General features: G+C 41.7%; 3 protein-coding genes across 8 annotated transcripts; all 3 read left to right on the plus strand.

Moving 5' to 3' along the window:
- On the plus strand, nt 1-12,302 carry LOC110984649 (sulfotransferase 1A1-like). 3 transcript variants are annotated; one of them, XM_022245030.2, is made up of 7 exons: nt 1-718; nt 7,172-7,360; nt 8,047-8,291; nt 8,522-8,648; nt 8,800-8,894; nt 10,507-10,681; nt 11,032-12,302. In XM_022245030.2, exons 2-7 carry the CDS (start codon nt 7,207-7,209, stop codon nt 11,139-11,141), a joined length of 906 nt encoding a protein of 301 aa, XP_022100722.2. In that variant the 5' UTR covers nt 1-718; nt 7,172-7,206; the 3' UTR covers nt 11,142-12,302. The 3 variants fall into 3 exon arrangements, 2 of the variants coding, with proteins under 2 accessions (XP_022100722.2, XP_022100721.2); XR_015427813.1 differs by lacking the exon at nt 1-718 and having other exon boundaries at nt 5,575-7,360; nt 11,032-11,251; nt 11,794-12,302; XM_022245029.2 differs by lacking the exon at nt 1-718 and having other exon boundaries at nt 5,575-7,360.
- Nucleotides 2,186-5,435, plus strand: LOC110984648 (uncharacterized). Its single transcript, XM_022245028.2, has 2 exons — nt 2,186-4,327; nt 4,512-5,435. Exons 1-2 carry the CDS (start codon nt 3,247-3,249, stop codon nt 5,132-5,134), a joined length of 1,704 nt encoding a protein of 567 aa, XP_022100720.2. The 5' UTR covers nt 2,186-3,246; the 3' UTR covers nt 5,135-5,435.
- On the plus strand, nt 11,900-23,360 carry LOC110984650 (vesicle transport protein SFT2B-like). 4 transcript variants are annotated; one of them, XM_022245033.2, is made up of 6 exons: nt 11,900-12,040; nt 15,362-15,448; nt 16,207-16,295; nt 19,113-19,230; nt 20,091-20,149; nt 20,621-23,360. In XM_022245033.2, the coding sequence occupies exons 1-6, from the start codon at nt 11,981-11,983 to the stop codon at nt 20,691-20,693; spliced, it is 486 nt and encodes a 161-aa protein (XP_022100725.2). In that variant the 5' UTR covers nt 11,900-11,980; the 3' UTR covers nt 20,694-23,360. The 4 variants fall into 4 exon arrangements, with proteins under 4 accessions (XP_022100725.2, XP_087002505.1, XP_022100723.2 ...); XM_087146379.1 differs by lacking the exon at nt 16,207-16,295 and adding an exon at nt 18,227-18,315; XM_022245031.2 differs by lacking the exon at nt 11,900-12,040 and adding an exon at nt 12,555-13,027.

A 23,360-nucleotide genomic window follows, 5' to 3' on the forward strand; every position in this document is an offset into this window, starting at 1 on the left:
GAGTTCGGGCGCATTGTTCCCGTATGTTCACGAACGGCTCGATTTGTTGTTCGTGGGTCGGCCGCTCGAACGCCGGGAACAAACAACCGGTTATCACAAGCAACATGCAACATGGCGGCGTCCATGTACGTTATTCGAGAGTTAAGGTTTGGATGGGCTGAATTCTTTTCTATATAAACAGGAACATTAATTTTTTGCAAAACTACCCATTGTCTACATGGTCTTTGGCTTTGTAAGCCATCTCTACGCTACTTTTTGCAGCTGTTCAAAAATCAAAATCTCACGAGTTTTTCCGTGTGTTCCTGTAAAACTCTGACGAGGAGGTGGTGTGTGGTCCTGTTCCGAGAACAGTGTTCTTGAGTCGTGTTCCCGCTGTACGAGCGCGAGAACAAGAAACCCGTGTCCTTGAAGAACAGGCCGCCCGAACTCGACCCACGTGGCTAGAGACGAGTCCGTTGAGACGGAAGTATACCGTCCCGGTCTGGAAATTCCGTTGACTGGGCTGTTGGGCACCAGCAGGTCTGACGTGATTGGCCCGATGCCTCGTGACGTAACTAAAACAACACATGACTCCGAGAATAAGACAGCCTGTGATTCGAAATAACGACCCTTAAATGCCTGACAACAAAATGGTAGCTGGTTTATTCATCAGTGCCACTTCAATCATAAGCACAACAATCTGCTGTATACTCCAAATTAGACAGGAATTGAGTTGCAGGTAGGCTCACAGAAGTCTTTTAAACAGTAACGTTACCTGTTAGCTCCATAAATAATGCTGATATGCTGGACAACCTGTTCTTGTTGGCCTATCCACCATGGAAACTTAAACCAAGTGGTAATTGCCCCCTAACAATACATTTAATAAACAGTTTGTTATCCACAGCACTGTCTAGTATTTCTGCATTTCAAGGTGAGAGGACAAAATGGAATATCTGTATCGGTTGGCAGATTTCTTTCTAGAATTTGATGAAAACAAGTCGGCACATTTTTACAGTATGCAAATTAGAATTAGACTGTGGGTAAGTTGGCATGAACATTTTTGCTGAAAATGTTTTCCACAAAAAACACTTGGTTGAATTCTCAGAAAGGCGACATTTTCTTGTCAAGGGGCAGGGGTAGTTTAGCATTATATGGGACTAGTATATGTTTTGCAGATGGGATTTGTACCTGCCTTATTGGGAAACATTGTCATTTGTTAAACCCCGGCTTTTGCAGGTCCTATGCAACCTATTTGACGGGCGACGCACGACGGGCAACGGGCGACGGCAGATATGGAATTCCCTAGTCGGGCCCTCTGTTAGAGTGCACAGCGCCATACATAATCTTATCCCGCGTCTGTGCCTAGCGCCCTCTGTCGCGCGTCACAATATGATTCAACCTCGAAAAATGTATTTTCTTCTGATTTAGAGGTCCAGGACTGAAGTATTTCTTCCCTAATAGAGGTAAACAAAACTGCACTACAAACCTGCAAAATTATTGCTCCGCCACTGAGACGTTTTGAGTTTCAAAGAAGGATTCATTTATTCATTCATTCAATCTTGGAAGATTCGTGGATTTTAAGTTGGCCAACCACTGGCTGTGGAAACCAGGACTCTGAATTTGCAAAAGAAATGTCTACTGTGATGGACAACCGAGGTACATCCATTTGGTTTATCCGCCCCGAGCTGAAGTGCTCCCCCAATCGGCGAAAGAAAGACAGGTTACAAGCGGGTTCTTGCACGCGTTCTGTGTGTACGCAAGACCATACTACATGCCGCAATTCGGTTCGTAAGTGACTTCGTCACAAAGGCGGACGCGCCATGATTTGCAGGCTCCCATTGGACGATCGCTGAAATTGTGCGTTAACTTCCGGTTCCATGGTTCAATGCAAACGGCGATCAATGCGTGTAACTCTACGCAAAACTCAATCGCGCTCACACAAACCGAACTTGAAGGAGAGCCACGACCGACAAAGACAAACAAGAGCTGACAGACCGACTACAAAAACTCACCGACTTGAGATCGGTTCGATGAACGTCTTTATTACGAACACATACTGTATATTGTGCCCCCCCCCCGTTTTTGAAACGTCCATGGCCGGCCAAGTCACTCCCACCTTTACCAGCCCCCCCCCCCAAATTTCCAGGACAGATTTACACAGTGGGGTGAAGTGGAGATCTGTCGTCGATGGCCTATGCTCCTCTAGGGGCGAAGTATTACCAGTTTCTTTATTAAGGGTGTTCATTTTCACATATAGCATCAAGAGCTAATTTGTGTAGATGGTGATTAAACTTAAACAACAATTAACGCTCACCGTTTTCAACTTTCACGTTTTACAAACTCACGTATCAGTGCACAGGGAACAGTGAACGACTTGTAAAGCATGAAGTTGGTTGAACACTTAGGCCCATTTGACACGGGATTAATTTTTTTCCAATTTAGCTGAATCTGCAGAAAAATATGAAGAACCACAAATAAAGAAACGTAGCCTGGTATTTTCAGCACCTGCGTTTTTCGTTTTCACATTTGTTTCGGGGGGCCTTGCTCCTCCCCCTCGCAACGCCCACGTACTGGAAATTACATCGGACATAATTTGATGGAACAGTAATGCGGGTCACTTCTACACGTTTGCACCGAATATACCTAAATTAAGTCAGGTTCTAAATAACGAACAATACTTCATAGCGCCTGTGAATCTTTCGTAAAATTACGAGAAAGGAGTAGTCCTGTTAGAAAAAATGCCACCCAAAAACCTCTGGGAATGAGGTTGTCTGTACTCAAGTTGACTCATCGTTGGAAATCCCCGGGCATGTTACAACATTGTTGGGAAACTTCGTCTTATAGGGTAGCCTGCTTTAAATGGCACACGAAGTACATAGGGCAATGGCGTGGCATGTTTTATTGTGCCGAGAAGATTGCGAACCCATTAATAGTTTTGACGGTTAAAATTGAAATGTCAACCAGGTGAGAAGTGGTGGCGGAGCGTGCACCAGTCGTGAATGATCGCTCTGTTCATGGCGTTTAAACGACACGGACTGTGGCTACACTGGGAAATTGTGCACAGGTGATCTGTGACATTGTGAACCGAAGGATAAGTACTGTACATGTAAATATATTTGACGTGACATTTATCAACGTTCGAAAACTTGACTGACGTACGTCGGATTTGTTTGATCACTGAAAAATTAAACTTGCAATTTTAGTTGCCCAAGTTACTAGTGTTCAACTTGTACAACTTTTCATAAATAAACTTTGAGCTCCCTGAAGATGGCGGAAGGAGTGACTCAGCGTTCGATTTTGACGAAGTTTGGTGAGGAACATCTCCAGTGTTCAATTTGTACAGATTTGCTCAGGATTCCCAAGACACTGGCTTGCTTGCACAGCTTCTGTGAGGACTGTCTTTGTCAGTGCCAAAGGTCACAGAGAACTATTGTGTGTCCGTTGTGTAGGAAAGAAACGGCGAGTCCAAAGGGGGGAGTCAAGAAACTAGCCACTGACTTCAAACTAGCAAGCATGATCGAAGCAGTTGCTCAAGACGAGGCTGACCAAACGATCCCAACTTGTAGCGCTCATGCTGGGAGGAAATGCGTGGTGTTTTGCGAGACATGCTGTGAGCTGATATGCCTTACTTGCCTTCAAGAGTCCGACTTGCACAGGAAACATGAAGTTGGAGAGGTCAGTCAAGAAACAGTACTCGCCAAGAAAAGGCAGTTTATGAAAGAACACCAGTCCAAGTGCGATGAATACTTCAAAGAGAACGTCACGGCTTTAGAAACGGCAGGGATGTTGAGGAAAGACTTGGAGGAAACAGTAACACAAGCCCAGAAGGCGGTGGAAGCTAAAGCTGACGAAGAAATTGCTAAAATAATAGCTGCAAAAGAATTTTTACTAAATCAAATCGATGAGATCAAGACAGGTAGAGAAAGACAGCTCAGTGGTTTCACAGAGGAATTAGTCTTTCGAAATGAAACTCTCCAGCAAATGATTCATCACTCTCAAAAGGCACTGAAAACGTACAATGACTATGTGTTTCTTCGAGGATTCTCTGAAGTAAGCTCTAGCTTCAAAGTCCTTGCCGACCATCCCCATCCCAGGACAGACAGGATTGTGCACGGTTTACAGTTCAGCCCAGCGATTACAGCAGGAGCAGTCCACCTCGGAAGTCTGTTGACACGTGATGGAGGAGAGTGGAAGTTGAGAGCAGAGACGAGTCACTCAGCAAGTGAGGGTGGAAGAGGTGTCACTGTCAGACATGATGGCACAGCCCTTGTTGCAGACGTATGGACTCAAAGAATTGTCGAAGTCACATCGGGAGAGAACCTTGTAACTTTGAAATCCATGAAAACGTGTAAGCTATACACAAACAAATTACCATTTCCAGGATAAAGTTTGCTGTAACACGACGTGTTTTGACCAGTTATTGATTCCTATGACATGGATGGCAAACAGGGGTCATAGTTATTCCACTTCATAATCATATCCCTTTACTAAAATGCAATTAGAAACTAATTTGTGTCACCTTTTTTGTAAAGGTCCACGCGATGTATCGGTGACGAGCCACTGTATGGTAGTAGTTGACGACACTGCCTTTGTCAAGATGTTCGCACTTGACAAGAGTGTGCAAAATTTTCAGTTTCCCACTATGCCGTCTTGTGAGGTTGAAACAACCAACGTGGATCTCCGGAGTGTAGCTATCAACGGATGCGGCAACGTCGTTGTTGGCGATGTCAAAAGGAACATGTTGACAGAGCATCAACCCTCTGATGGCGTCATTGTGCGGGAGCTGGCGTTGGATACACCACCCGAGTTCTTGGCAATAAATAGCGAGTCCCAGGCACTGGTCTCTAGCGAGTACAGCGGCGTCGTGAAGTGTATCCACCAAGGTCGCACCGCGTTCACCATCATGCCAACTATCAGAGGCACCAAAGTGCGATGTTGCACCGGTGTGTCATGGGGGAAAGATCAGGTCTTCTACGTTGCCATGCACAACAAGGCCAGCGGCACTGGCCAGGTTCACCTGTATGGCGCATCGGGCCAGTTCCTGAAATGTATCATTCAAGGGCTCCATTTACCCCAGGGCATTAGCGTGACTAAGGACAACACGCAAATTGTCGTTGCTGACTACGACACGATCAAAATTTATCAAAAAGACTAAGGGATATTACAACATTAAAATCGCTGTAAATAAACGAGACATTACTGCACATAAAATATGACAGTGAGCCTCTATAAGAAGTATACAGTAAAAGGATATAAACAAATTTTCACATGAAAGGAGATCATTAAATAATGACCAGCAAGTCAGACTATAATTTTAATGCGCATGACCAGATTGACAGGTATTCAGAAAAGCTAAGACTGTACGAATGTGTGCTTTGCAATTAAATGCAGATCTTAAAATAATTTATAACTTTCCTAGGTATGGTAGGAAGTTGAAAATGTTGGGCAAGAATATGCTCGGGAAAAAAACAAGATAACACCATAAATTTCCAAGAAAATCGTTCTTGCGCCAATTCTGTTTTAGAACAATTATAGTTCGTCATTTTGACAAAGACATCACGACAGAAATTCTGAATAAAATGCAATTTATTTAACCTTAGAGGATACTTTTGAAGTAAACTCAAGTGACTTTGTTATTCGCAATAGGAAAACAAAAATAAAGGAGTTCACTTGATGAATTTCTCTAAGGCAAAATTGTATTCAACTTCGTATTCCATTTCAATGTATGAAAACTATTTGACGTCGCTTTGGGGTTTCATGACCCAGGGGAGGACCCACAATTTTTTTGGCTGGGGAGTCGATTGTTCATATGGGTTGGACTTACTATACATGTATTTGTCCACAACCAGAACAAGACCCCTACATGTTTTTATTCTTTTAAAGGGTTTTCCGATCTTTCTGCAACCCCTCCCCAATGGAAAGTACGCATTTAAACTTTTCCTGTCAAAAATGAGGGCAGTTCAGCCATTTATGGAAAGACCTGACGACTCATTCTAATGGGTTTTTTCTGTTCAAACTGCGAATCCAAAATTTGCTTGTCTAAAATATATATGCTTGCTGGCTTATTCCCCTGTAAATTGTACCATGAATCACGAAAGACAAGGACCCTCAGGCCAGCAAATTGAACAAAAATCGAACAATTACGTGCACAAATTAAAATAACATTGAGGTTTTTCCTTACAGGTTTGCTCAAGAATGTGGAAATTCTCATTAGCATAAAATAAAAAAACACCATTATATCCTTCAAAAATACCCGAACAAAAATTGATGAAAAGAATCAAGGGTTGTATAATGTTATTAAACTGTCATAACATAAACCCTTTAAGACTATAGCCTCGGCACACTCTCAATGAGATTGATTGGCCTGGTCAGCGTGAAGTTGTAAAAGCCATTGTGACCTCGCATTAAGACAACATGGCTAACATAGGGTCTATTCATTTTATGTCACAATTGTGTATTTTCCACAAGTGGCTACTAAAACTCTAGGTCTAGTTGTCAGCACAAAGGTAAAAAAAAGACTCACATTGAGTCCCAAGCAGCTATCAAGACACCAGATAATAACACACGTATTACTATAATTGAAAATACAACCCTCCTTAAAATTAATGGGACAAACATTTGAACGAAATTGGGTAGATCTATCGATAAAACCAACTATTTTTTCTGCAAACTGTGGTTGTAAGCAAAAGAGATTGTAAGCAAAAGATGGAACAGGCACTCTCAGTGTAATACGTAACTAACAACAAAGTTTTGAAACCTTCAGTTTTGTGGTTGAAACATGTAATTTGAAGCAAAAAAACGGAAGTAATATTTCTGTGGATTATTATAATGTAGCCAAACAGCACCATTGCAATTAATATGGATATTAGCCATGGCGGCCTGGCTTCCTCATACCTATGTTGACCTACATGTATCCCCCAAAACTGAAAATGATAATACATGTAGCTATCAGTATCAGAACAACTTCCCGGAAACATGTAGATTTTGGTGTACTGTTGGTTAGATGTAGACCTCCGACACGCTATGGCTCCAAATAGATGGTGTCAAAGGTTTGTTTGAAAGGTCGCCTTCAGAGTGCATTCCCGGATCCGATGCGTGGGCTGGGTTTGTCATAAGCACTCGGTGTACATGTACATTGCTTTCGGGTTGCACTATGCAGCATGCAGTGATTTGAGTTTATTATCGGTTGCAGTCGATAATGGTCGACTTGTGGCAGAATTTTCCCAGATGGCTGACAAGGTACTTCCTGCGGTAGCCAAGAACTACGTCATCCTGAGGGGAATCCCCTGGCCTCCCATGGTGACAGAGGAAGCCCTGGACGCCATCAAGAAATTACCAATCCGAGATGATGATATTTTGGTGGCCACCTTTCCCAAAGCAGGTGGAGTATTGCGGTTGGGATTTCGTGCAGCTTCCGAATATGTACACAAAGTTGTAAAATTGGCAGTACCGTACTTCATTAGACAATAGCTTTGAAAACCTTGACCGAATTTTCGTCAGTCGGGAGTCAACTTTGTCAAATACGGTCACCATGTTGGAGAGGGATGACTACTGTTTTAATTGGACGGCAATTTGTGCAGATCTTTTGCCTAGAACTAAAAACGTTGGGGCTAAGGTACATGTATCTCAATCCCCATTAATTCAAGTGTTTGTTGCAAAATGTGTGAAAAATCACCGCACTAAAGGCAAGCTTATTTTTGTTATATTCGTTTTGGTGTCCAGATTCCAAAATATGGGTATCCTTACACATGTAATCGTAAAGCATCATTTTAGAAAACTCATGAATGTTCTGCACAGTGCCAATGATGTTTCAACGATATCGGAGACTATTTCAAGCAAGGATGGAACCCTAGCTCTGCCCTGTATTGATGTTAAACTTGAACCAAAGTCAGATGACAAGAGAGTCTCAATGGCTTTCTGCAGACTTAGAAAGTAGCTCAGGAAGAGGTTTAATATTTTGCTGCCTAATTCGCTTCTTTTCCGGACATCAGTGAAGTGAACCCTTGATATAAAGGCGAGTTTTGTAGGTGATCATTGGCTCTCGGGGTTACTTTTTTCTTTACTAAGGGACGAACTGGCTGTCCGAAATCTGCCGTCTTGTTGTTACTGATGGCGACATGGATCTGGCGTGTAAAATCCATCTGTGTCATCCACTGGAGTTTGTGCACTACCAGGGCGCCCAGGCCGAACCCAGCGCGGACGACCGGCCGCTGTACCGGCGCGTAAGTGACTGGCCATCGCCTCGAATTCTACATACGCACGTGCCAATTCAGCACCTACCGGAGGAGGTTTTGACGCAAGGAAAAGGCAGGGTAGGAAAAATAAAACAGTTCTAAACTTGCTATGCGGTGGTGTATGTGGGTCACGATGTTCATGCTGCACCCCAGAAGTCATTGTGTTTGGCGTGTTGAAGTCTTTACAAAAACCAAAGAATTGTGTTGAAAATGAATTCTTTTAACGTGCCAGTCAGTACATCGGTAAGACACATCCTATTAGCCAGGTTGTAAATGTTTCGTTATGGATTTTGTATTTCAAAATGCAGGTCATCACAAGTGTCCGAAATCCTAAGGATAGTGCTGTATCGGAGTTCCATTTCCTCAATAAAGTTCGCCCTGGTGCTCCTCTTAGTTTCGCCGATAGTCTGGAAGAAAACTTCTTCACCGGGAAAGGTTGGCTGACGTGAAATTCTTTGGTTTGTTGGCAATAACTCAGTAAAGCTTAGATGTGACTACAGATCTGCCGCTCGATTATTTCTGAAGTTACAGACATGCATCAAAGTATGTTTCACGCGATGGCAATTCTATCTGCTTATTTTCTCAGGGCCGTATGGATCTTGGTTTGATCACGTGCTTGGATACTGGGACAGAAGACACGAAAAGAACCAGTTTGTTCTCAAATACGAGGATATGAAAATGGTAGGTCTCAGCCCTCGATGGGGAAACCAAACCATGACAAATGCATGGACGTTTACACCAAAGATCGTATAGCGCAAGATGGCGAACTTCACCGTGAATGCACGTAAAACGTTGTAATCGCATGGGCGCCATTTGAGCAAGCGATACGCCTGCGCAATGCGCATTGATGCGCATATGGGCAGGCGCCGCGGCAGGCACGTGCACCTGGTGACCCTGCGCCTGTACATTACCGTAAACTGCGCAGGCGTATCGCTTGCTCAAATGGCGCCCATGGTAATTACATCTTTTGGGCAGAGCTATCCATCTTGCGCCTTCGGCGCTATACGATCTTTGGTTTACACCATCTATCTACAATTGTGTTGTAATGAGGGCTGAGCCGACTTCTAATATTTCAGGTCCTCTCCTCCAAGTCCCACGTTTAACCCTTATAAAGCATATCAAGAACACCAACGACAGAAAAGGCGATACATTGGATGTTTCATTGTTATTCAAAGTTAAAGTGATAAGAAATATACGTCTCGCATCTTTGCGTATGTTAAGTTCTTCAGAAGGAAGTGAGTCTTATTTTCGGGGCCGGGTTAAGTCCTCTAAAACGTAGATGGATGCTTTAAACCCAGCTTATCGCGTTCATCAAAAGCTGTATCTATACTGAGAGCGTGACAAACAAGGCACATCCCTATTAGATGCATGAATGAGTGAGTATATGCCAACCAATTCTGTGATAGGAAACAACCTCTTAATTCTTCATTAATATCTAGTGACATCAATATGCTCTATAAAATCGTGACATAAATATTTTCATTCATAGCGCATGTAATCATCAAGGGCATAAATCCCCGGGATGGGGTATACAAATATATTTGCACCCGATGAGCCATTCCCTCATATTGTGCGAACAGAATCTGGGAAATTGATGGAAATGTAAACTTTTATGCGGCTACGTGCGTGCATGTGCGTCAATCGGTGGGGGCGGGGGGACAAGTCCCCCACTTTTCCAAGTGAGAGATGTTATATCAATTCCCCCCCCCCCACTTTTTAACCTCAATGGAAACGTATAGCTTGCATGTGTAAAAAAAATGGCTGAAGTAGCCAAACATTGTCTCAGATCACACCACAGAGCATCTAGGCCTATACTACAAAAGTTTTCCGGGCGCTTAGAGGGCCCCGGACCCACGCCTAGCGCTCGCATTTGTTCTGATCAAGGCTATAGTCCCCCCCCCCTTTTCAAAACGGATTAACGCCCTTGCGTGCGTGCATGAAAAGAGCTGACATATAGACATATATAGAGAGAGCAGCACCAACTTCGGACTTTGAAACTAAAACGGTTCTTCATTATGTGCATTGTACAGCATGCAGCTACTATTTGCTAATAATGTCCTTGTGCACTGACGCATAAGTCACCGTTTGGTTTCAACTTGTCACAGCTCTCTCTTTAATTCAACAGCTATAAACAATAAGCAGCGCCTCTAGCATTTGACAGTGTCCAGCGACCCTCATCCGTTTGAATTTTTACAAGGGTTTCGGGTTTCTGAAAATAGGATTTCACACCCCCTCCCCAATCTGCACCATGTTAAGACTGAAATGTGTCTCGATGTGAACGCTTCTCCCGCAGAATACTCGCAGAGCGATCGTTCAAATCGCCGGCTTCCTCGGGCGGTCTCTCTCCGATGGCGTTATTGAAAAAATACTTGCTTTAGTGACAGTAGACAGCATGAGGGCTCGATTCTACTCATCAGGAGAGGAAGTGGGTAACAAGAAAGCGGGCCCGTTACATCTACTTCGAAAAGGTTGTCCTAATTCAGCACTTTGTAATGGGAACAGCATACCATTGACAATGAAATTTGCTTGTTTTATTTTGGTCCGCTGCTTCCCTCTTACCACAGTGACTATGAAGTAAGACTTGATTTTCAAATATGCTGGCCTATAAAGCCCCTACAAACGCTGGAATTTAGATACCCTCCCCTTTTTTGCCCGAATTATTGTCCCCTAAATGATTTGAACATACCTATCATGTCCTCTTGGAGACCCCGTCCCTTTTAATGCAGTCGCAGATGAATTCCTTTGTAAAGCCTCCACGGTTCACTCTTTTGTTTACTTCCCACATTTCCTTTTGTTTTCCTGTTTTGGAAAATGACAGGGGTCGTCGGGGATTGGAAGACAGTGTTCACTGTGGCACAAAATGAAACCCTGGACAAATTGTACCGAGACAAGATGAGTGGCTCTGGACTTACCTTCGACTTTGAGTAGCTGGAGCAACCGTCGCCAATAGATTTACATAGGGGCCTACTTTTAGAACCGACTGCTGGATCGTCACTGTAGTATAGTAGTATGATAGGGCTGATGTCGGGCGTCTTGAGGTACAAACGGGTATACTAGTTTTGTGCATGGTTGAGACACGAACGCGTAGATTATGGCCTTATTTGCCAAACGTATAGAATTTTTATCCCAATTTTGGTGCACTTACAGAGTGCATCAATGAAGACACTATAAGATACAGAGTCGGTTTAGGGTAATACGTCCATGCTTTGTTAAATGCCATAATCTGTGTATTCATGATGTATCAAATTTTCACCATCACGATTTTGCCATTGTTACTTTGCTTTTGTTCCTGTCCAGATTTTGCCTTTAAAATCTCGTCGCCTTTGCATACTGTCTTACAAAAAGTCAGATAGAAAATACCCACAAAACTGTAAACAAAATGCCTCGAATACGTTTGCACTAAAATTGTTTGAAGGTCAACACTTCTTTTCTTCGTGGTGTTTCAGCAGTTCTGGTTTACATGGAAAACGTTGGCTTTTTACCGCAGAAAACCATGCTTACTTTAGGTATATACAGCAAGATTCCGCCGACTTAAACCTCGTTATTTTGTTTTCTTCCGAACCATTTCCATATTCTGAAGGGTGACTACATCTAAAGATGAGAACGAGTAGCTTGTCAATGAGCTTCTTGGTGGGAGTAGCTGTAGCTACCACCTGAGCAGGACCGAATTCTCAAAACTTGAAACTCACTGGAGGAGAAATACAGCAACTGTTAGTGTGCCGGTATATATTACTCAGAATGTGCGTCAGGAAAAAGGTTGACAGCAGATGTTGTCATTCGAGCCGGTCACTTCACTTTGGGATAAAAATTATCTTTCCATTGAAAAGGTAATGTCATCAATGCGTAACCAGTACATGTAGACTTACTGTGGGCAAACGATCTCTTTTCTATGCTATACTGAACTGGAGATTCGCTGAACTTGGCAAAGCATCATTTCGTCAGCTGGAAAATTAAAAGTGCCATTAAGCTATATACTTTGAGGAAGAAAGTGGACTTTCAATCTTTTAATTATTCTCATGCATTATAATTAATTTCATTAAAATAGGGCAACCTGTGTACATGTAATATTATGTACTTTTTCGCATCAAATTGTAAGTTTTTGAAGTGCGACTTTTAGCTTAATCTCTCTTTCCTTGTAGTTGTTATTTTCATGCCACTTTTTTGTTGAAATATTATTTTCTTCTTTGTGTCATCACTATTTTCTCCACTGATTGAGGAAAATTACGCGAACCGTGAGTCACGTTCTTGTGATTGCAAACAATAATTGTGAACGCGAGACGACAGTTTGGCGCCCTCAAGGGCACCACACACGTGATTTTTTTGTCTTTACAAGCATGTAGATCGCCGTTACTTTTTCTTTTTCTTTTCAATTGTCACTATTTATCTTGACACATTACATCATAAACACCTTTAAGTACTGTAAATAATGCTTCACTAAAAAAACACTTTGTATCAATTAGTATAAGCATTTTAGCTGAAATATTTCAACACTAACTGCGCGATGGTAAAGAAAACATTTCTTATACTCGGTACCCAGACTTGCCTACGAACTTTCTCGCATGGTGCACTGAGAAACCTGTCTATAGGCAAAATCGATGGGATTTAGGATTTAGGCATGTCGTGCACTATACTACCTGTATTGTACATGTACATGTACATGTACTTGTAATTACACGCAGCACTAGTCTGCGTGGCAGTTTGGACTTAGACTTTAATTCGCTGTGTTCGATAAATCACAAATTAAAATGGATAAATTGAAGAAGGTGTTAAATGGAAAAGAGGAAGAAGAGGACCAGCAAGGAATTGTCACGCAGGTTTCTGTCTGTTCTTATTGTAATTTTTATTTCGTGGGGGCGATCTGTGTGCTTATGACAGTTATGTAGAAGTTATGATGTAGGGCTGGGCCTACCTACCCGCGCACGGGGTCCGACGTCCGCTCTGCTCCCACGTCGGACCCCACATTTTTGGGGGTTCTGTCTATCGAGTATCGTGTCCATGATCGATCATTGGTCAATGGTCAATCGGTCACGATACCGATGGGCATGATCATGATGGGCGGAGCCTACAACTGAGCCTGACTGTCGACCTTGTTTTGCCATGCTTGCAGGAAATCTTGGGCTTTAGGCCCCCTAGGCCTACTTATTTTTAAAACATAATAAAGAAAAGACAATTTACTAATTGCACAATACATGCACATCCCCAAATTCCTGATGGCCTGGGCCTACATACATGTACATGGCATGAACAATCAGATGATTTAGTGACAGTGTCAGGCCATGTTGACATATATTACTATATTATGGCAACACTCTGTAGCCTAACCATAACTTTAAGCCTAGTCCGAGTAACTACAAGAAAGACTCATATAGTTTGGAATTTGTTTTGACTGTATTTGGACATTGTCGGCAATTACGATATGAGAGCCCTTTATACTGTCACAGGCCCTCTTTATCAAGACCTGATTTCACTCTGAATAACTCAGACCCCAAATTAAAATCCTCAGATTTCACCTTCAAATTGGGCCTTAAACTGTCAAATATGTGCACTGTATGGGTAGGATTCAGCGGCAATTGGAAATTCCAATGACGGTAGTTACCGTAAGTTTACTTACATGTACATACTATCGGGGAAAAAAAGAGAAATTTCCTCTTCAAATCGGAAACTCCTGTCACCAAGCTCGACTGAAATTGGCATCTTCTTTTGGCTATTCAAACTGTATGCAAAAGCAGGGAGAATATTGAGACGTCACAATGTGCCAGCCAAGCGGACCATTCAGAATTGAGCCTGAGGAGTGTGCATGATACATACCAATGGCTGTTTCCTGAATGGCGTAACATTCAGTGGCTGTGACTACATGGAATTGACTACATGGAATTGGGGGAGCTGGACAGCGTAGCGGTTCTTTCCTCGCTTTGCGCCAATGAGGCCCGGGCTCGAGTCCCGGCTTGGCCCAGGCTTTAAGTTCATTTGGTTTCCAGTCCATACTCGCTCTCGCAGGTTTTCTCCGGGTACTTCAGTTTCCTCCTGCCTCTAAAATTGGACCTTCTTCCTAACTCATTAGGGACCCCACTGGAAGTAAGTTGCAAAATTTTCATGGGCTGTCCCTGGTATTACTTAATTGTGATGGAAATACCGAATAAATCCAGTCCAATCCACACCAGATGTTGCACCACTCAGGAAAGCGTTGTCAGCATGCACATGCCGATGCTGCATGTGTATTGTGAATGGTGCACTCTGCATAACATCATTTTCTGCCTCACACAGTTTGAATTGCTACATGTACATGTATGTATGTACATGTACATGTACATGAAGACGCTCGCCCTTAGCTTGACGAGTGTTTCCGATTTGAAGGGGAAATTTCTATTTTCTTCTCGAATTTCTAGATTCCCCTGTCTCTCCCCAACTCTCAATAAACTCTTTGCATTGAGAGAGCATCAAGTCTGGAAACCAGACTGCCAGACTACTGAGTATTTCCTGGTGGAATACCAAACTGGATCATTGAGAAACTTTCAAAGCTATGTATATGATTGAAGTAGTAATTAATTGCTGGATGATGAAGGCAAGATGCTGACTGTCCAATTGCAAAGTCCCCATCTATTTAGGAAAATAGCAGTAATGTAGTTTATTGTATTAAAAATTACTGGTAAGTTTGGGGCATTATTTGTGCTATGTACTGCTGGAACAAAGGTTTGCTGGACAAAGGGGTACACATATATGTTCATGTACGAGGGATGGGCCTGGTGAACGGCCTATTACAGTCTGGTTTACTTGCCCAGTGCAACGCTAGGCCATCAAGAGCAGCTAAACAACTGCCCATGTTGAGACACTAGGAGCAGTCCTACAGAATACTGCTATTGAGTGTCGGGTCTTACATGCATGGCTGGCAAGCACAGACTTCCACCAAGCTTTTTTGCCTTCGTGTACTGGTACATGTACAATGTACATGTACCAGTACACGTAGGATATACATGTACACGTAGTTGATCTATTGGTCTCAATATACTTGGCAGGCAAGACCGTTGCTTCTGGCAGGTTTTCTAGCCACAACTTGTGTCCCTGCCCCAAATCTACATGTACATGTTACATGTATATACACATGTACTTTCTAAGTTGACCTCCAGTTTTCTTAAACTTTGTAATAACAGATCTATGAGGGGTCAACATTGAGCTGGTCCACCAGACTGAAGGGGTTCATCATTTGCTTTGTCATTGGTTGCCTTCTTTCAGTATTGGTATGTACTAAGTTTTCTCTAACTACCTAATGTACATGAAAGCCTCAGAGAGTATGTATGCTCTTTTCCAAGGCGTGTCTAAAGTCAGCGGCCCAGTTGGATCCCAAGGCAAAGATGAAGCATGATTTCATAAATGTAGCGGTATTCAACGTCCCCTGTGCTTCTCGTCACAATCCAATCCCTATTTTTACTGATTTTGATAGATTCAGGACCTGTAGAAGAGTCCTACAGGTAGCACTGTTACTTTTCATTTACTTGATGGCCTTCCTGAAGTTGTTTGACTAAATGTGCAGAGAATGTACAGTTCTGTTTCTACGTGTACATTGTATGTTGGACTGTGGTAGATTCGAGCAAGAATGGTAGCCCCCTTATCCTACAGAATCAAGTTGAAAAAAGGCCTTGTCCTTTTTGTACTCCTGTCTGGTCCACCAGAGTTGGCAGATATTAGTAAAAAATGTGACGACTTGCTCGTGTAAAACTTTTAAATACATGTATCCACTCTTAAGAGGGATAGAGTTCTCAATGATTAGATCTATTTACATTCTTTTGAAATAATGAAATCTGTCGTAAGCCAAATGTTACTCCACAAATTCAAATTTTACAAGGTGTGCCAATACAATGTACATGTATTTGGGTGACAACAGAACTCTTACATGTACAGTCTGTGCAGTTGTCATGTTTGACTGACCACTGTCCATACTGTGTACTTATTAATGAATGGTATGCTTGCAAGTACAAATAACTGAATCTTTGTTTAGTCCACCTTTGCCCTGATATTCCCAACGTCTGCAAACCTCAAGCTGTTTGCTATACTCTACACTTTTGGTAACATCACAGCCCTGGTAAGGTAAGAGACCTCAACAGGCAAAGATGCCCCTCCCTTATTTCAATAGTTCTGGGCTTTGGGGTGAATGACACTGTTTTGGTCACCAACAAAGATGGATGGTCCATCATGCCTCATGCCAGGGCCCAATTTCATGGCGCTGCTAAGCACATGATTCTATGCTAACAGAATCTCTGTGTATTCCAAACAGACTGTAAGCAGTCAGCAAAGCACAAGGCATGCTTACCTTGGAGGAAATATTTGCTTAATACCTGGGCAACTGCAAACACAACCACACCAAACACTGCCAAGAAATAGTGCTTATGGTTAGCAAATTTTTCTGCTACTGTAAGCACAACTTTTCTGCTACTGTTAACCCTAACCACCAAGGGTTGCTGGCCCTAACCTTCCCCACTCACACAAAGTTAAACTCCCATATGGGACTTTGTGCACAGAGGCTGTTGGACTTTGTTTTTCTGAGGTATGCCAAACCCAATGCAAAAGTCAGCTGTTATGGGTCTACCAGACCTATCCCCACAGAATTAAACACTTCACTACTGTTTAATTCTGTGTGGTTGGGGAAGGTTAGGGTTCAGCGGTGCCATGAATTTGGGCCCAGGTCATAAACAAGCTTGCATGTATGATACATAGCCAGACACTGTGCCTGAACATTAAGGAATGTACTTGCCCTCTGAGCAGAAATTGTGGCCTCTGCATGAAGCATGGACCATCCTGATAGCGCACTGCCGATGCATTTGTTTCTTTAACAGTGCTTTAACATTGCAGCTCATTGCAGTGAAAGAAGTAACTCTGCACAGGTTACATTTGGCCTTCAAGTGTAAAACCTACATGTAGAATGAGAACTTTTGCCCAATTATCGTTCCTCGTCAGATTTCCTCCAGATCTCCATCAGTCATTATAGCATTTCTTATTTGTACATGTATGCAAATGGCCCCCTCCCCCCAAAAAAGTACATGTATAAAGTGCAACAGACAATTCTTGGTGCTCTCAAAAAGTTCATGTACATGTAGATTTGACTTGCAAAAAAAAAATGATGCGGACACCTGCGTTTATGCATAAATGATAGGCTGAACATTGATCAAATCTTTGAGCTTGATTTGAAAGAATTCTGTGCCTGGAACTTTTAAGGTTTACTATGCTGGACATTTTTTTAGCATAAGTTGTTCTTGCACTATCATAAACGAGATATAAATAAATGGCACTGACACGGCAATGAGTTAACCCAGTAACCAACATACATGTCTTCGGCTTTAATCATTAACAACTTTGGCTGTTACTAGGCATTTGTGTTGGAGCTCTTGCTCAACTAGCAGTCTGTAACTTCCCATGGTGAAAATATCGCCATATCAAACTATCACCAAAATATCACCAGAATAATATTACTGAAGCTTTCCATCAAGTGACCTGTACATTTGAAGGTTCTCATTAAGAAAAGAACAGTTGTTTCTGAGAAAAACAGTCTTAGAAAAATGAAGTGCAACATAAAGGAAATCCGCCAATTTCATTTTACATGTAACTCAGATTTGGTGGTTCTACAGTGTACATGTAGCTATTATAGTGTTGAGGTTGAGTCCACCACAAGTCTGTCTTAAGCACAGTCACAAGTAACAGAGAAGGCGCATTGGACCTGGTAACTGATGGGTGTTTGTCACAGCTCAGTAGAACAGCATGTGACTTGATTTAGGGCTGCATGCAGCTGTACTGGGGATGGACTGATGAGGACTTGAGTTGGACCTTACTACATAACACCAGGAGCCTGTTTGTTTGACATGGATCTGGATCAGTTGATCCCATAGCTGGTTCACATTATCCATTACATGGGTTCTGATGTTGTTTCTGCTGTCAGTCCAGAGCCACGTGAAACAAAGAACACTTAGCAGTAACATGCTTGTGCTAACCCAACACAGTGTCGTCTTGTTTCTCCATGCATGCAGGGATCTTTCTTTCTGTTCTTCACTTTTGGCACCGCCCTCAGCCTTTTTGCTGTCTTCTACACTTTGGGTTCCGTCTGTGGTTTAATGAGGTAGATTTAACGTACGCTTGTGTGTTCTTGTGCTGGCAGTCCAGCGGGCTGGGCTCACCTCTTTTGACTACCAGTATTTCTGCTTGAGAAAATCTCCATATTTTAAGTTGCTGCCTGTATCTTTTGAAATCCAACAGTAGCACAGCATTTTATTTCCAAATCTCTCTAATTCTAAAAATGCAGCAAATTGCTGAGGCCTGCCAAGTCTGAGTTCAACCAATAATCCTAAATTGTACTCATGGATCAACAAAAGCTAACAAACAGTAGGCCTGCAAAACTTGGTGGCATTCACCATATTTGGTATGGATACATGTACGTGTAGGTGGTGTCTCAAAAGTCACTAATATGTAGACAACACAGTGCATGTAATGGGACTTGATGCCTTACTGTTTTAGGCCTAGGCTCTACGATGTGCTACTGCCATGCTGAACTTCATCAAAATGAGAGTGGCAATAGTGCGGCAGGTGCGCTATTTAAGTGGCATTTAAGTTCGGCATAGCAGTAGAACGGCATGTACATGTAGCCTAGGCCTTACTTTTGTCAGAAACTTGCATGGCTCACTGTAATATCATAGCCCCAAAAGCCCATGCATTGCAAGTAGAACGTTCCCAGCTTTTTAAGGGCTTCCTGGGGCAATGTCAAAGTCATTTTATTTTAGCTAACACAAATGAGCAGCTTGAAGTTAATTAACTCAGGCAGATTTTAGCATCATAAAACCTTTCATTTTAAAGGGTTGTTTCTGTGAAATTCATGTGCATGCAACCAACATTTACACCTGATCCTTTTGAACCCTACAGCACAATGTTCCTTATGGGTCCTGTCAAACAACTCAAGAACATGTTTAAAGAGAAGCGGATTATTGCAACGTCGCTGGTCATCTTGTTTCTGGCGTTAACCCTCTGTGCTGCATTGTGGGTACGTGCATGTTGTCCACAAATTGCCAAGACATTTAGCTGGGAGTGTTTCAGTCATTTTGTCATTTAGTCTCAAATCAGCATTTATTCAATGGAATGCCACATAAAGATTGGTAAAAAAACCCAAACCCACCTCAATTACGTCATCTGTCTGTATACACAGACAGTTCTGATGGGTCAAAATGCCATGCACACCTTCACTCATGTCCAGCAGAAGTCTAGCCATGCTAATCTCTGTTTGTTTTATACACACACAGGCTAAGAAGTCTGTGGAGGTGGACCGTGTATTGGACATGATCTTGGCCACTGTGTTTGACCTGTTGTGGCAGCAAATATTGCTAGTGGGTGTGCCATGGAGTGTTGCATCAGGGAACATTGTACAAATGCTGTTCAAATGACCCTTGCAATTCATTACATCTTGCATTCAGTTGTAGATGTGTTCCAAACGTTGCCCGCTGTATCTTGCCTCTTTCAAAATTCAAAATGTTCAGCCAACAATAATACCATTGGCAAGTGGTTAAGCATTACCAGTAGAGGGCGCAGTACTATTTATAGGGTGGTTAGTATTTCAGTCAGGCAGGTTTGAGCATCTATTGATCGCCGTTTCTTGGGATATTTCAGGTGTGGGATTGACATGGTTGAAGGCATGTGACTGGGTAAGGGATAGATAAACTGGGGTTTTTTTAACATCATTCAAACTGTTTACTTCTTGAAGCATATCAGCTGAAAAGAAGTTTTTGTTCCTTTCATTTTGTTCATACTCTTAACAAGAAATGTACAATGTATGGCACATATACCGTACATCACCTTGATTACAGCATGTACACGTATCATCATGTGGGCTTCTTGTTTCTTTTACAGTGGAAAATTGCCATACTTGCCATCATCTTTTGTATCTGTCAGTTCCTGGCTCTCATTTGGTGAGTTCACTCTTTTCCTTCTCTCACAAATGAATCCAAAACCTTTAACTTCCAGAGCAAAAGCTTTCCAGTGGTTATGGAAATATTGACCAGGAACTGCTCTTTTTAGCATGTTTGAGAACCATGTGCCGGTATTTGAAGGTCCCTGTTAAAGTCAGTTAACAGGCAGCTAATGGAACAAGATGAACATTGGCTTTAAATATGTTTGACTAAAGACAGTTGATCAAAAGTAGAATCAGACCTAAAGAATGAAGTTCACCAGAAACCAAAGCTGGCCGGCCCTTTAATATTTGGCGTTACTGCGCAACTGCAAAATTGACAATATTGAACTCACTTTGTAATGACAGGTCATATTTAATACGGAGACTGCTGGCTAGATAGCCCATGTTCTAAAGTTGCCGGCTCAAATCACGTACTTTTCGTTTTTCTGCTTTCAACTGAGAGTTAAGGTTTCGTTGCTTTATGTCCTAGGTACTCCCTGTCTTACATCCCCTACGCAAGAGATGCTGTCACAAAATGTTTCCAAGGATGCCTCAATTGCTAGATGGGTCAACAGATGCCAGCAGAGATCCTCATGCCTTAGACAAGGACCAAGTCACATACATGTACACATCCCAGACCTGACCAACCAAAACCTGTCCAAGAAGGGACATCCAAGGGCCGGTGTGTTCATGACGTTATTGTGTGCTTGAATTTTGACGTCACAGCCAATTTGAAGAATTCACCACATTGTGAATCCAGCAGATACAGGCTTCATACAGACTTCACTCTCACGCCATTGAAAATGGAAAAACATGGTACAAAGTCTTGTAAAGATGGGAATTTCCTTGTTTTTTGGCAAAGTCCAATTCCTGTAAAGATGGGAATTTCCTTGTTTTTTGGCAAAGTCCAATTCCTGTAAAGATGGGAATTTCCTTGTTTTTTGGCAAAGTCCAATTCCTGTAAAGATGGGAATTTCCTTGTTTTTTGTCAAAGTCCAAGATGCATGCTTGTAAATACATTCTGGCCTGAATTGCCCTTGCAATCCAACTTAACAGGAATTACATGTACATGGGCCCTAAGACTGGGAATGAATCAGTTAGGTATTTCAAAAGGGTCATTTAATAAATTTGTCTAACATATAATTTGGTAAGAATAGAACACATTCATTAATTTCCGAGAGTGTCTTAGTGTGCAAATTATTTCCCAATCAAATAAAAATAGTTTGAAATCGATTTGATTGATATCTTTTGTCAAATTACACAGATTATGTGTAGCAAGGGCAGGAAACTGTGTCACTTGTCGGACCTCAAATTTATTGCAAAACTAAAAAAAAAGTAAAAAAGGCTAAGTCATTCAAGAACAATGCACCTAACGTCACACCAGGTTAAACATATTAAGTACATGAAAGTTAACGCAGATGTTGTGTTTCTGGAACGACCTATGACCTGCTGCGTTTTGGGTGGCACTGTTGAAATGCTGAAGTGGCTCATTCTGGATGTTCACAGCTTATTAATACTTGGTAGTAACATGGTCACGTTATACCTTTTGCACCTACGTGTATATGTACACATGTTCACAGTCCGTTATATGGAATCCATCCATGTTTCAGATGTCACTGCACATTTGCTCTTTATTGGACCTCATGGCGTGTCAGTGCAGTGCACGTTTTGTTTTTTTTTAAACCTTTTTCTACATCAGATAGCTGTAAACATTAATGTACATAGATACAGCACAAAGAATGTCAACATGAGGGGTAGAAAACCCTTCAACTAAAGATAAAACAAAACTGTGCAAGTGTATCTAAAGTAAGCCCAAAACCTTGACTTCAGATCAGCTCAAATTGGTAGCTCAAATTGTAACAGCTTTATAGAAACTGGCTCCTTGCCAGGATCTGTGGTTAAAAGTAAGTTTAAGTACAGTAATGAATTTTATAATTGTATTCTAGTAGTTTATTTTTTTTTTTAGATATTATTAAGTACATGTAGGAATTTGACATCGAAGGACCTTGTCTGTTGAGCTGTGATTGGATGGTTCTCAGTTGTCATTTTCCTATTTCTGTATGTCTATTTATGTTGCAATATGTACAGGAAAAATCTCTGTAAATAGAACTCCTTGCATCTAAAGTCATTCATCAATCAAGGGTGCTCTGGGGAAAACAATCAAAGGAGTGGCTATGCTAGACTTAATTTTTTCTTCATGATTTTCATTAGTTTTTTTGTATATGATTAAGTGTCGTTTATAAAAAATCTGAATTTTAGAAGTTCATTCAGAAATTGGTCTGGGACAGTTGTACATACGCATGTATACTCTAGAAAAACTGAGTAGATTTGTCATGAAATGAATCCAAGTAACCAACAATACAGTTGAGTTGCTTAACCTGGAATTAATTTCAGTTCTTTCTGTTTCTCAGCAGCTAGAACTGTTCTGTACCAGTTTTGTCGGCAAAATGTTGGATTTGTGGAGCTGGCTTTCAAACACATGTAAAGTGATAGAACCTCTGTAAGTTTTCCATCATGCTGTCTTACTCAGGCAAGCAACTTTTCCTTGGATTAGCTGATTTCCTCATTTTTCACTTCGAACTCACGCCATTGAATATGGAAAAACACTGTACAGAGTCTTGTAAAGATTGGAACTTCCCCATTTTTGTCAAAGTCCAAGTTGCATGCCTGCATAGTAAGAAGCTTGAACCATACGTCAGTGATGGTCACCGTTGGTTTTGGGTGTAATTTAGGGTGCTGCTCATTCATGAAGATTACATCGTTAACAGTGGCACGATTTCATTTGCACTACATTTTATTGCAGTTTTGCATGGGTATTTTAAATGTACGAATTGCAGTGTTCAACTGCAGAGTGCATTGTTTTAGCAGTGGCTGTTTGAGATCAAAATATCCTGTACAAATGAGTTGAAACTTTTGACTATAAAAACTTACCTTTTGCTGGCATTATTGTTCCAAGGTTGTAACAACCAAAGAAGTTTATAAAGTTAAAATGTAACACACATTTTTCACCAGAGCAGTTCAATGTCCCTAGCTGTTCTCTCCTAAAATATTCGGTGCCAAAAATTGTTTTGCCTTGAATCGGTGCCTCGGTAATTTGCTCCTGATTTCAAAATTTGAAATTGCAAATGTGAATTCACTGATATATATCTTGAATATTGATAGTACTTTATGTATTTATATTTTCAGCTGGATTTAGAATAAATAAAAATGGTTAACTTTGAGACAACAGA

The sequence above is a fragment of the Acanthaster planci genome, linkage group LG15 (assembly GCF_054643075.1).
Source record: "Acanthaster planci isolate LZ-2023a linkage group LG15, COTS_SCS, whole genome shotgun sequence".
In the NCBI taxonomy this organism is placed as follows: Eukaryota; Metazoa; Echinodermata; class Asteroidea; order Valvatida; family Acanthasteridae; genus Acanthaster; species Acanthaster planci.